This window comes from Haliotis rubra, unplaced genomic scaffold (genome assembly GCF_003918875.1).
Source record: "Haliotis rubra isolate DU_JTF1 unplaced genomic scaffold, ASM391887v1 Scf872, whole genome shotgun sequence".
In the NCBI taxonomy this organism is placed as follows: Eukaryota; Metazoa; Mollusca; class Gastropoda; order Lepetellida; family Haliotidae; genus Haliotis; species Haliotis rubra.
Window position 1 is genome coordinate 234,543 of NW_025767604.1, and position 13,195 is coordinate 247,737.

At 41.3% G+C, this 13,195-nt stretch overlaps 2 protein-coding genes across 2 annotated transcripts in view; one reads left to right on the forward strand and one right to left on the reverse strand.

Annotated features, from left to right (window-relative positions):
* Window positions 1-4,700, reverse strand: part of LOC124263228 (chromodomain-helicase-DNA-binding protein 1-like) — a 32,922-nt gene extending 28,222 nt beyond the window's left edge. The window contains exon 1 of the mRNA XM_046697820.1: window positions 4,517-4,700. Within this exon, the coding sequence (XP_046553776.1) occupies window positions 4,517-4,583 (67 nt within the window). The 5' untranslated portion in view covers window positions 4,584-4,700. The remainder of the gene's footprint in view (window positions 1-4,516) is intronic.
* A 144-nt stretch (window positions 4,701-4,844) lies between these two features.
* LOC124263223 (syndetin-like) overlaps window positions 4,845-13,195 on the forward strand; it is a 55,415-nt gene continuing 47,064 nt past the window's right edge. The window contains exons 1-3 of the mRNA XM_046697813.1: window positions 4,845-4,967; window positions 6,048-6,125; window positions 12,806-12,910. Of these exons, the coding sequence (XP_046553769.1) occupies window positions 4,926-4,967; window positions 6,048-6,125; window positions 12,806-12,910 (225 nt within the window). The 5' untranslated portion in view covers window positions 4,845-4,925. The remainder of the gene's footprint in view (window positions 4,968-6,047; window positions 6,126-12,805; window positions 12,911-13,195) is intronic.

A 13,195-nucleotide genomic window follows, 5' to 3' on the forward strand; every position in this document is an offset into this window, starting at 1 on the left:
GGGTAGTTATTAAATTCAAAAGTGGTTAAATTCAGACAATGTTCACAGCGAAAGCTGAAAGAACATGAAGTAGTGCAATCAGGACATAATAAATGTGGGTCAACCGCAGACAGTCGGTACCTACAACGAACACAAGTTTTCATCAAATGTAAACACGATGAAAAAACACGTCAAACAACGTATAATTTAGATCAATTTTCAAACCATATAGTAGAATACAATCCTAAAAGCTGTATACAGCAATAATTTTGATGTAAAGGTCCAAAACAGAAAGGATATGTGCCGTATAGGGACCCAGGTGCTCTCACAACTGTCCTCAAGGGCAAAGAAGGAGAGAGTGACAAAACATGGCTGGTCATGTGACCAAAAGGGCGCCAAGGAGGCAAGGGATGCCACTTGTGGGTGAGTGATTATTTTACACCCGCTTTTTAGAAGGGAACTTCACAGGGATTTCAAGTTTCCCACTATCATTCGCAAGGAGAAGGAGACAAGCATTTAACATGAGTCAGGATAAGGAAAAATATCAGGGCATAGGGACACCAGAAATGGGCTTCACACATTGTACTCATGTGGGGAATTGAACCTGGGTCTTTGGTGTGATGGATTCATCAGTAGTGACAGCACACAGCTTAACTAGACTATGGAAAATGACTCAATAAAGTTCACCCCTGCCTCTAGTCTGAGGGTTTGCAATTGACATATCTCATGTGTGGCATAATTATTCAATCTAAAATTGGGTTATGAAAAGGTGTAATGTGGAGAATGTATCGCATGGTATGTATTATGCACATGACAAGAGGAATGGTGAAATGAGTTGCACAAAGCTTCAAAGCACTAACCAGTAATACAGTGATTGACACTCTTGTGTTCATCTAAGTTGGCTTACTAAGCAGACAAAAGCAACATACTCTATTGAAATGATCAGCAATAATGTGTTGTTCGATTGGACATTGTTGCCTAACTAAACTGAATTTTTCCAAGGAGCATGGCTATTTGTAACATAGATGTCACTGTTTCAGCTGACATTCATGGCATGAGGTTTGGTGAAGAAACAGGGAATGGAATTTGGAGATATTTATTGTGAGATAAGTGGAACATACTCAGTGAACATGCCAGTCTTCAACTGAATATGCTGAAAACAGTTTATAAACAGCTATTCCCACTATAGGGCAGGCAAGCTAATGGATGTACCGGTAGCTGTCATCTTCTTTCCTCAGCCACTGCTGAGGAAGAGAAGACAGGCCTTGACAAGAGAACTGTTTATTCTAACACAGTAATCTAATGACTCGTGATATGTATGATATTCTACATGTTCTAATGAGGTACCAAAACTGGAAAAGTCAAAAGGGCCAAGGGAAAGTCAAAAGGGCCAAGGGAGAGTCAAAAGGGCCACAGATTAAAGTCAAAAGGGCCAAACTTTTAGCAAATAGTAAGATTAGAAGAAATTCATTACATGTTGTTGCAGTAGTTCTAATCCTAAACATCTCAGAGTGTCTCAGTGTTGTTTATTTAAAGGAGAATACGAGTGAATTGCAATAATTTGCTGGGTTAAAGATAAAGTCATCAGAAACATATTCCCAAATTTTCAATTAAAAATTATGTATAATTATGTTTTAATCGCGAAAACAGTTTCTGTAAATCTCAGCTTCGGCATTATGCATATTTCGCTGGAACCCACGTGACCTTTCCGCTCGTGACGTCAAATGTGCCTGGAGTCCGCCATATTGTCAAAGACCAAGCGCTACAGTAGTACAATTTGTGTTGTTTCTGTCGGTTTTTTAAATGGTACAATGGTGTATTGCGTTGCCTGGGGATACACGGAATCATCGAACATGGGAAAGAACCACCATTTCTTCCGTTTTCCAAGTGAAATGACAGATTTCGGCAGGAGAAATGCGCCGATCATTCAGAGTCTGACGCATATGAAAGAGACATGCACGCATGGGGTATGGAAATCCCCAAGCTAGGCTGAAGAAGGAAAAAGTACCCACGAGATTCATTTATACTCCATAATTCCCTGTAACAACTTACTGTCAGTGGTATTTTGAACATAAATTAAATCAAGTCCCATTGCCAGTCGAATTGCCCCCGCTACAAAATGCCCCAGCAAAGGTCAAATTGCCCCAGTGGGGTAGTCAAAATGCCCCAATTTATTTAAAATGAATAAATATAGGCCATAAATGCACAGTTTTGTCAACTTTGATATTATGTTCTTCATATATAAGTGTATACATAGTTATGAGTTTACTAATGAAACATTTATCAGAAATAACTGATATTCCTAATAACTTTTATATGAAGAACATAATATCATAATAAGTTGACAAAAACTATGCATTTACGGCATATATTCAATCATTATAAATAAATTTGAACAAATTAGAATGAAAGACCAAATTTGCTGGGGCATTTTGTAGCTAAGGCAGTTCGACTGGTTCGACTGGTATATATTATCAAAATCAGTAAGAGATTTCACATGAGCTTGAAAATGTTTCGCTATAACGTTCTTTTCGGTTTGGAGCCCTAAATGATGCAGTCAACTCGAAACATTGCCGAATACAACGGCAAATCACGAAGTACTTGTTGCTTTCATTGTTTTCCATTTTGTCCAATTACGCAAGTCGTCAGCAGACTCGCTATTTGTCAGTAGTGTGTGCCGTGAAAGTTGTTCTGTATTCTCATTGGCTGACAGGATGTCATTCTAAGGCTTTGACCGAGTACCATAACTATTTCCATAACCAAACAAAGGGGAAACATACATGGTCCTGACTAGTATTTTATAATTCACCAGTTTTCGGGGAATAACTTATCTGCGTCACGAATATTATCTCTGATCGACCAGGCTGGGATCTTGTATCGAGACTTGATACATTATTAATGAGAACTAGGATCCTAATTTTTTTTCAACAAAATAATTCCAGTGTAATTTTTGAAGCAGATAATATTTATTTTCCCTCGTCTGAAGCATAATTATTTTGTTTTTAATTCCCAGACACCTTACAGTCACCCATATGACACAAAATGAACTGTAATCACATTTTTTTTTTTTAAATTCTTAGTGACTGGTCATATGTTTATAGGGGTGAGTTTGCTGGCTGGAACTGTATGACATTTTGCTGACAAATAGTAATCTTGTTAAATGATATGGTCTATTTTTAAATTTATTTTGACCTCAAGCGGTGCCTCCGCTTCGCTTGATTCTTCTTCATATTCAGTGGAAGATTGTCTTGCAAGATGTAAAATCGGATCGTATTGATATGGTCAAACATCCATTTCAGAAATGACATCAGGAACATCTTTTACTGCTTCAGCATCCACGGACACTTTTAAGTTGTGAGGTAAAATCAAAGAGGAAGCCATCAGCAACAGGCACTAATGGCATCAGGTCACGTGATACCCCCTCTGCTCATTAACTGTCGGGTGTTTCCGTAATAGGCAGAAATACGAGTACGTTTTTGTGTTTTATTGCTATTTTACAAACTTTTCGTTCAATTTTAATCACGGAATCAAAAGTTTTGTTTTCGTTCATATTCTCCTTTAAATCATCTCAGTGTGGTTAAGCATTTATTTTATGAGTATAGTCAGGTGTCAGCTCAGGAAGCCGACCTTTGGATTTTTTATAAGGCTCAGGAGGTCGACAAGCGGTACGCTCTGAAGTTTGGGTGTTATTTTAGCACATGGCTAATCTCATGTGACGTGTTATTACAAGGCTGGTGGTTGATGAAACATGATCAAAACAATCATAATGATGAACACATTTAACTACATGGAGATATATAATGAGAAGAAGCATGAAAGTGTACATTCGATTTCGAAATGGCTAATGTTCAACAATGCTTATCAATAAGGATGTGTACAACAATTAGTTTTCAGCACTGGAACATAGTGCTGGCACAACTGATCGAATAATCGGTCAATCGCTTGCGTCTGGAGACAAATCGAGATTCATTAAAAATACGGTTATGTTTGTTAAATCAAGACAAAAACAACTGAAGCAGTTTCCGGACACGTAAAACTACAATGTAAACATGGTAAACAACATATTCACATGCGTGTTTCAACAGGATTACACCTGTTTCGTTTGAACAATATGCTGTTAGTGCCCATATTAGTTTTGTAGTGGGATTATGATTACAATCGATCTGCATCGATAATTATCGATAACCTCAGTGTATCAAATAGTTTTGAAAAGTGGCCTGTCCAAGGACTGGCTGTCCAAATAGTTACCTGTCCTGAAAAAGCATAGCCAGTCCCCAAAACTAAAACTCTTCATTCAAACCAAGTTAAGTTTAATCTTTCAAATATTTCCCTGACCAAAGGACGGCCTTACTTATTTAAGAGACCGTGCTTCAGAAAAACAGACTGTCAAGGACGGTGGGCTATATTTTATTCACTGATAACCAACACTAACTGTACCTTAGCCGAGAGCCGCGATGCGGTCTGATGGCTAATGAACCCCGGTTCAGTGCACCAGCCTATACTTCCTGTGGTATTAATAACAGACTGTCATACTGACCACCCCATCCTAGTTCCTGAAGTGCTTCTACCGAATCTATTGCGTCAGGTATATCCATTAAGGACATTTCTTTCAGGCAGTTTTCATTAGTTGTCAATTACAACAAACTCAGCGGAATCGTTTGCGAACTCCATGCATCATGTTTACTGTTAAACAGTTACAGTGCGATTACATTCGTCGCTGCATGGGTCTTGTGTTTCCACACAGCTCCTCGCCGCGATAGCACGTTCGCCCTCTTATCTATAATATGAAAGTGTCACGCACTGGGTACGAGCTTGTACATGTTGTAAGGGAAGATAACTTTGACTTATTATCGACCGACAGATGGCATAAATGTTGGCCGTCCAAGATGTCTGCCAAAAGAAAATATCAATATTTTGAACGAAGTTAACCGGTTATTATTGTCGAAATGGACTTAAAGCAAAGACTAAAGTCTCTGATAGGGAGACAGGTAATTATCACACGTTATGCGCCATAGTGTATCATAGATTCATGTATTCCCTTTCCCTGCAAACGCATCACAACAACATTGTCAATTTCTGTCAAACGGATGAGCCGAAAGTCAACTCTGGAAATTATGATTAATCATCAGGTACCGTTAATGAAAAATGAACCGGGGTGTTAGCGTTTAACGCCTTTGTCATAATTGTCATATATGACATATATCAAGGTCTGCAGGTAATCGATTTTAGATAAGTAATGTAATGAGTCATTCTCTCTCTCTCTCTCTCTCTCTCTCTCTCTCTCTCTCTCTCTCTCTCTCTCTCTCTCTCTCTCTCTCTCTCTCTCTCTCTCTCTCTCTCTCTCTCTCTCTCTCTCTCTCTCTCTCTCTCTCTCTCTCTCTCTCTGTGGAGTGACAAGTCCATGTTATTAGTATAACACTACTGTTGCTAAGTTAGAATAAGATATGTGGAAGAACAACTTCTATAGTCCGATCATGAGCATCGTTTTGGTGTACTTTCTATTCAGTGGTTAGCATTACATTTTGTTTGCTATTGAATATGGTGTTTCTTGTGTTTGTCATCATGATTTACCCAGGGGAACAGTGAAATATTTTACTTTATGTTTAGTTTGTATTACTTGATTACTCTTTGGCAGTATATATGTTAACACGTTGACTGCCTATCACGAGTATACTCGTAGTATCAATTCTGGCCGAATTTGCCACTACGAGTTATCTCGTAGCTACATCAGTGGTAGTTTAAACACACGTCTCCTGGCATTGTTTGTTAACGCCAGGAGACCATTGCTTCTTGTACCTGTTTTGGCAACATGTGAAACTTGTTTTAAAATACCACTGATGTAGCTACGAGATAACTCGTACTCGGGTCGTAGTGACAAATTAGACCAGACATTGATACTACGAGTATACTCGTGGTGGCAGTCAACATGTTAACTAAATAATGAAGATAAATGAAGTGAGATGTTAGAATGTTTAGCATCAACCATATTAACAAGGTGTAGTAAACATGTCATGGGTACACCTGACAAGAAAATCTATAATGTTAAGTGACATATTTGTAATTTCCAGGAGATTGTTACTTCTCCAACAGAAGAGAACATCAGCTCAGAATCATTCAAGCAAGAACCTGCTGTTGCAAAGTTTAAGGTAATCAAAAATTGTTTGAATTTTTACTTTTTACTCTGCTATTAGTTTTCATATGAAAAAAATAAATAAATTATTGTTTGACATGGACAACATGAACATTAACAATTAAATTTGAAAGTAGTAGAAGGGTTAAATTATCTTGCAAACAAAATCCTAGGCCTCTCTTGTCCATTCGCCCGTGCACTTCATGCTGCTCCCCTTATTGGACAGCCTCTGTATCTCTTGAGAAGCATGCAGCATGCTCAACTACCTGCTCACGTGACCACCTATTCCTGATCATTCTCTTTTTTGTCGCACAGCTGTGCAGATGACCTGTAAACAGTAGGGATTTTTCTTCACATCTTTTTGTCACTATGGGAAACAGATTCCTCATCTAAGGAAAAAAGTTTTGCAATCAATGTAAGAAGATATTATCTGCATCGTGGATCCGTTCCACGGACCTTGCCTACCAACTCTACTAGTACTAGTTCACCGAATCAGCTCAACGCGGAGAATGACCCTTTGACGTCTTGTGCTACTTCCAATTTTGCGCATCAACCTTGCTCTCTGGACCGCTCCTATTTGGCGGAGCGGCCCTATTCACCTGATCGTCCCCAGTCTTCTGACCAAACCCCATCGCAAGACACTTCACCGAAGCAATTTTTACTTTGATATGATAGTTCGTGCCATTTTGGCAGCCTTGAACCAGATGCAACAACCTTTCGCCGAACTACTCCTCAGCATCCTCTGGTTCAGCGAATCTGTTAGGTTCGTTGAACCCTACCCCACTTATGCAGACGTTTGGACAGCAGTTTTCTACCTGGCCTTTTGGTGCTTGTGCCTGGGGTGCCTCCCAAGACACTCGATTTTATGGTTCAAGCTATGCCAGCCACCTTTGAGGATGCAGAAATTAGGTCAAGCAATAGTAGATTTGACACACGTTTGCTTGTTTTGCCGATCACCTGCGGCTATCTAAGAGCAAGATACTTACTGCGTTCTACATGAAGGATCGGGACTTGTCGACTCTGATTTTACCTCCTCCTGCCTGTTTTACCTATTTGGCGGGTTACTTAGATAAGGCGTTTAAGTATCTCAAGAGAGTATGAGATGGCATCTCTTCACCAAAGTTTATCATCACTACTGCACACGCCTATAGATTTGAAACTTGGCGGCCCCTCTACCATAGATGATGAGCATGAACTTGCATCTAAATATGGTCATTCGATGAACCCTACCAGGTATCTACGATTATATTTAAAGGCATTTGTAATGCGCTGAATTCAACATCTTGGAGTGGCATGCTCAAACACTACAATCTGATTATTTTTACTCCAGATAACCCAGGCTGCCTGTGAGGCACTAGAAGATTATTAGTCACATGACTTATTCCATCGGGTACCTATTTCTGTTGGGTGAACAGAGGCAATAGCTATGTCAGTAGCGCAGGCATTTAAGGTTACGCCCGGCACAAGGCCCCCTGATGGACCCGGATCTTTGAAACGCCTTCGTGGCTGGGGCTTGTATGTTCCAGATCTAGACAACTAAGACAACCATCCTCACCTTTGACGAACGATTCAGTTCAACGAACCTACCTTTCGTTGCAGATATCAGCTCTACAACCACCTTTTGTGCATTACTAGATAAGCTTACAATCCAGGAATATTTTACGGACGCTTCACTGAGTCCTGACAACTGGTAACATTGCTCTGGTGTATCGCTGGGTGCAATCATGGCTTGGTTCGTCATCTTCACCATTGTATTTTAAACATCATCACCAAGTTACTGGACAGGTGGGTCAAGATTCATCTCATGGTACCAGTAGTGATGTTTTGTCAAGTAGTTAGCATCCCTTGCCCTGATTTTAATGTCATGAGACTCGCCCAGATAACTGATGACTGTGTTGTCTGGATTTTTTATCACTGTTGCATCGTGGGTATTAGCATGCAAATGGTGGACTATTATTTGTTTACCTGGGAATTTGATGATCTGAGTGATTAGGAAGGGCCTTGACAGATATTTCTTGGTCTCTCTGGGGCGGAAAACAATCCCAGCCTTTAATTGCCAGTGACGATGAATGGTCCCATTGCTGGTAAGAGTGACTGTGTTGGGACTTGTCAGCCAGCTGAGTGAGACAGCTTACCGAGGGTGTTAGACGAAAACGCCCAAGAACGCTTCAACTATGGTTAGGGTTACTCGGTTTTCTAACATCAGCCTTAGCCCTCAGTTCAGTGGTCACTACAACTGCGTCCTATCCAAGATTTCTACGTCTGCTTTTGAGGTTCGCGGATCCCTATATGCCGATGCTACTACCATCGTCACTCTAACGAACGTTGCTGGGATCACCAGTCTTGTTACCTTCGTCATTCCATCTACTTTGCGAACGTTCCTGTAGACTGACAATCCCCATGCATCGATTCTACTACCATTGTTACTCCATTCGCAAACAAACATTCCTGAGATTGCAGATCGTACGACCTTCATCACTCCATCTACAATGTGATCATTCCTGTAGATCGATGATCCCCATGAGCAGATCCTACTACATTTGTCACTCCATCAGTAACTTCATGGTAGCTCGACAAATTGAACGTTCTTATTTCAGGAGAGATCCCTGTGTCAGTGGCAAGAGTTGCCACACCATGCAGCTATGTATATATTCTACATGTTACAACTCTTTCTATCACTTGCTTGATAACGGTGTTAGTACCTACACCGAAACGTCCACCCGTTGCAATAAAGAAGTTGTCTATCCATAGAACTCGGTTTTCCTTCATCTATCCAACTTCTAAAATGCCTCTCAATGAAGAGTTGCTAGGTTTCCTCACCTCAACTCAAGCCCTCACTTACAGAAGCCAACTACTACTGCGACCCTTTCAGAGATATTTGCGGCCGTACCTCAGTGTCAACGATCCCCAAGAGCTGATCCAACCAGCACTGTCTCTACATCCATTCCTTCGTTTGTGACTCAACGTCTGTGGAGGAGTGTGTTGTTTGATGCTGTTCAAACCCTCTCATCATCTATTCGTAGATGCGTCCCTTCAAAGATGTCAGGTAGCAGGGCAGTGGTCGCCCGATGAACAGGCCCTGCACATCAACAAGTTGGAGTTCAAAGCAGACATCTTCGCCATAACACTTTGGGCGCAAGACCTTTGGTCAACCAGTCTTCTGATTCAATCGCACTCAACAAATCTGTGACACCACTTCTGATCCCATACTCCGATTGCAAAGCTGTCAATAGATCTTATATCCGTAATCTAATGCAGAATAAGTGGGACGTCCAAGTAGGCGTTAACAAATTACATGCAATAAAACCCTATATTGGTTACAACTATTTGGGTTGTCAGTCCAAATATGAAGAGGTCATCATGTGTCGATGTTGCATTGGCCATACATGGTATACTCATGAATATTTGTTAAAAGGTGAAGATCCTCCATTTTGCATCCCTTGTGCTGAAAGAATCACGGTCAAGCATGTCCTGCTTGACTGTATAGATTTTTCCATCACAAGGGATGAATATTTCAATGTCAAAACATTGAAGGATCTTATTTATAATGTTAATTATCATTTAACTATTGAATTTTTAAAAGAAATAGAATTACTTGATAAATTTTGATTGATATGATTTGTATATAGATCTATATTCTATTTTGGGTAGTTTAAATTAGCAACTTAGATTGTTAGTGGCAGTATACTCACAGGGGGTCGAAGTATTGTAAAATTATTGTCCTCCTGTGGGGGTAAGTAAGTCCCAAAACATTCAAGGTAAATTTATACTTACCAGATTCTTTAAACGTAGTATTTTGTAAATTTAAATTATGGCCAGATTTGACTACAGTCGTCAGTGGCTGAAGGGATGGTGTAAATCCAGCTAGGGTCCATGTAGGTAGCAAAGGCATTGTAAGTCCCCATGGTCCCTAGTATGGTGATCTACCTTCAGTTGCTGGTAATCTATAGCCCATTTTTACATTGTATTGTCCAAAATTAGTTTTCTACTTTTAAAGATATATGCTAGCTAGTTCTAACTCATTTTGTGATTATCTAGTAATTTTACTGTCCTTCGTTGACAGGGTTTTATATATTATATGTATGTATTATGAATTTAGACCTTATTGTTTTTTTCATGATATGGCTGAAATATTGCCGATGTGACTTTAAATCTTAACTCACTCACTCACTCTGATTCAATCAACCATGGTCTGATACATCAATCATTTCGGATCGACTGGCTTGTCCCATCTTCTGGAGTGGACAATACAGTTCTTCTGGCTAAAACACTCCCTCTACATCGTAGCAAGAACCTCATCGCCGACGTCCTGAGTTGATTCGATCGTCCGTCACCGACGGAGTGGAAGCTGTATCCTCAGATCTTTCGGTCGATCTGTTACCCGATCACCAGACCTCTGATAGACCTATTCGTGACCAGATTCAACGATCCACTTCCAGAGCTAGTGTCGCCCATCCCAGACGTGATGGGTTGGGACCAGGACGCTCTAGCGATCTTCTTGGAGGGTCTCAACACTTACGCGTTTCCTCCGCCAGCTCTACTGCCCAGAGTAATTCAGAAGTCGCTGACTACCAAGGAGATAACTCTGGTTTTGGTTGCACACTTTTGGCCAGTGAGAAGTTGGTTTCTGGACCTCCAAAGGCTCGCCGATCCAAACCTCGTACCTCTACCCAGCCGAGATGACCTTCTGGTTCATCCTCACTTGGATCGTTACCACGGATCTCCTAAGACGCTAAATCTGCATGTTTGTCTACTGTTAACACAGTGTTAGCCAGGAATATTGGCGTCAAGGTTTCCTCCGTTCCAAAACTCCAGTATCTTTCACGCTCATATAGATTGGCTGACCAGTCGAGGAAATTCCGGCCTCCGGCTTGGGACCTCTACATCCTCCTTTGTGACTTTGTCTCTAGTGATTATAAACCACTGCATGAGAAGGAGTTTGAATGCATTACTTTCAAGACCTTCTTCTCAGTAGCTTTGGCTACTGTGACTTGAATATCATAATTCGACACGTTGGATGTTAATGTTTGAGCAGATGAAGCATTGCAAGGTTCTTCTTGGTCTCTAATGGGATTTTGTTTCGAAGAAGATTGTTTGTTTACCTCCCCTCCATTGTCCACTATTCTTGTTCCTAACGACACTGAAGATCTGGGGCTCTGTCCTGTTCGGACGCATCAGGTCTACCTCTCTGCGAGGAAATGTCGGAAATGGTTGTTCATTCCACTCTCCGCAACCTCCAGAGCCGTAGTTTCCCGGACTACCCTGTTCTTCTAGATGCCTTCCATGATACTTCAAGCCTATACCTATGCCGGCCTACCTCCTCCAGCCGCCTCTAACCAGCACAAGACTTGAGCATTGGCTTCAACCATGGCATTGCATAGCAACTGCTTCTTGGCGTCGATCATAGATGGAGCTTTTGGAGGTCAGATACAATCTTCTCATCGCACTACCTATGAGACCTCTCAGTCACAGATGTCGAGGGACTCCACCAGTTCGGACCTTGGGTGTTCTCAGAGCAGTTGTCTTCGGCCCACCAATGCAGATGAAGGCACTTGATCCCCGTGTGGTTCATTACTTCCTTGTACATACTGAATAACGTTTGAATTCTTCTTCACTCTTTGTTCTCTTTTATGTGCTTAGATTCACCTCGCTTAGTTACACACTAGGGCATTGAGTATGGCCACCGGACGTGACTTCCTCATAGACTTTGAGGCATAATCTTGTACTACGTTGCAGAGGTGATCGCCACTCATGCTTACTGTCCTTTACTCTTCGGAGCAATTACATCTGTGAAGTTTGAATTACCGAATTCCAGTGAAGTTTGATGGACACATCCTTGACTAAGCTTAGGCAAAGGTGCAAGGGTAATTCGATGTTGTTCGTAACTGAACATTAAAATAGTGAGCTTTCCGAGTGCTTTCCCCTGCTTCGAGGGGCTGGCCAGATTAAGGTTGAGATGTCTTAATTTACTGGGGCTTTCTGTAAATTGCAGTGAGGCGAGGTTTACTTGCCGAGCTACTTCCTTTCATCCTCGCACGAAGGTTGCGGCAGAAAACCACATTAACCAGGAGCACCCATCTCCCTGGGAGTTTTGTGCTTAGTACGCCAAGGGGTTCCGGAGAACCTAGCACAACCATAAGGGTAATGTAGTCTTGGGTTTCGTAACAGGCCTCACTTGTGCATCGCTATGTCTACAGTTACTTGGCACCAGCTGTCTGCACTGTCTAGGCCCAGGGTAATCTGCACCCGCCGTCCAACTGTGGGATAAGTACAAGGCATGAAATAGGAAAGTTTACAAATTTGGAAATTTTAACAATGATTTGTATATTTATATACTTATCCTATCTCAAGCGATGGATGCCCGCACAGCCTCCCCACTACTCAGATTACGACTTTGCTCAAAGAGCGAGGATGATCCGAGAGGGGTGGTCACGTGAGCAGGTAGTGGAGCGTGCTGCATGCTTCTCAGGAGACACAGAGGCTGTCCAATAAGGGGAGCAGCATGGAGTGCACGGGCGAATGGACAAGAGAGGCCTAGGATTTTGTTTGCAGTTCGTTTCCATTCAGCTGGTCAAATAAAGAGAGAGAGTACAAGACGTGAGATAGGCTAAGTATATAAATATACAATTTATTGTTAAAATTCCCAATTTGTGTCATATAATGTGTTTTTTCTGGAAGATTGACTTTTATCATCAGCCAGAATACCGGAGCAACCCTCATGAAGATCAGGAGCTTGTGGCAGCGATAGAACAGGCTTACTACAAGGATGAGACCTTTGACACCAGTGACTTTGAATTGCAGGTAATAGTAAAAATTTGAGATAATGCTAAGGAATTAAAAGTACAAGGAACGGAATGAAAATGAAAATTGGAACACGTGTATCTCCCAATTGAAGTTCCCTTCAATTAAAACATCACTAATTAGTACTCACCACGAGTTACCTCCCTTCCACAAGCGGGAATGAGGGCGCCACCTGAACCCATGTGCCTCACTCTCTCCTTTTGTTTCGAGCCCGACACTTTATTTTTCCGAAGAAATCCAAAGTGTTAAGTGGGGAGGACGGGAGGGCTTACCTCATGAGTCAGG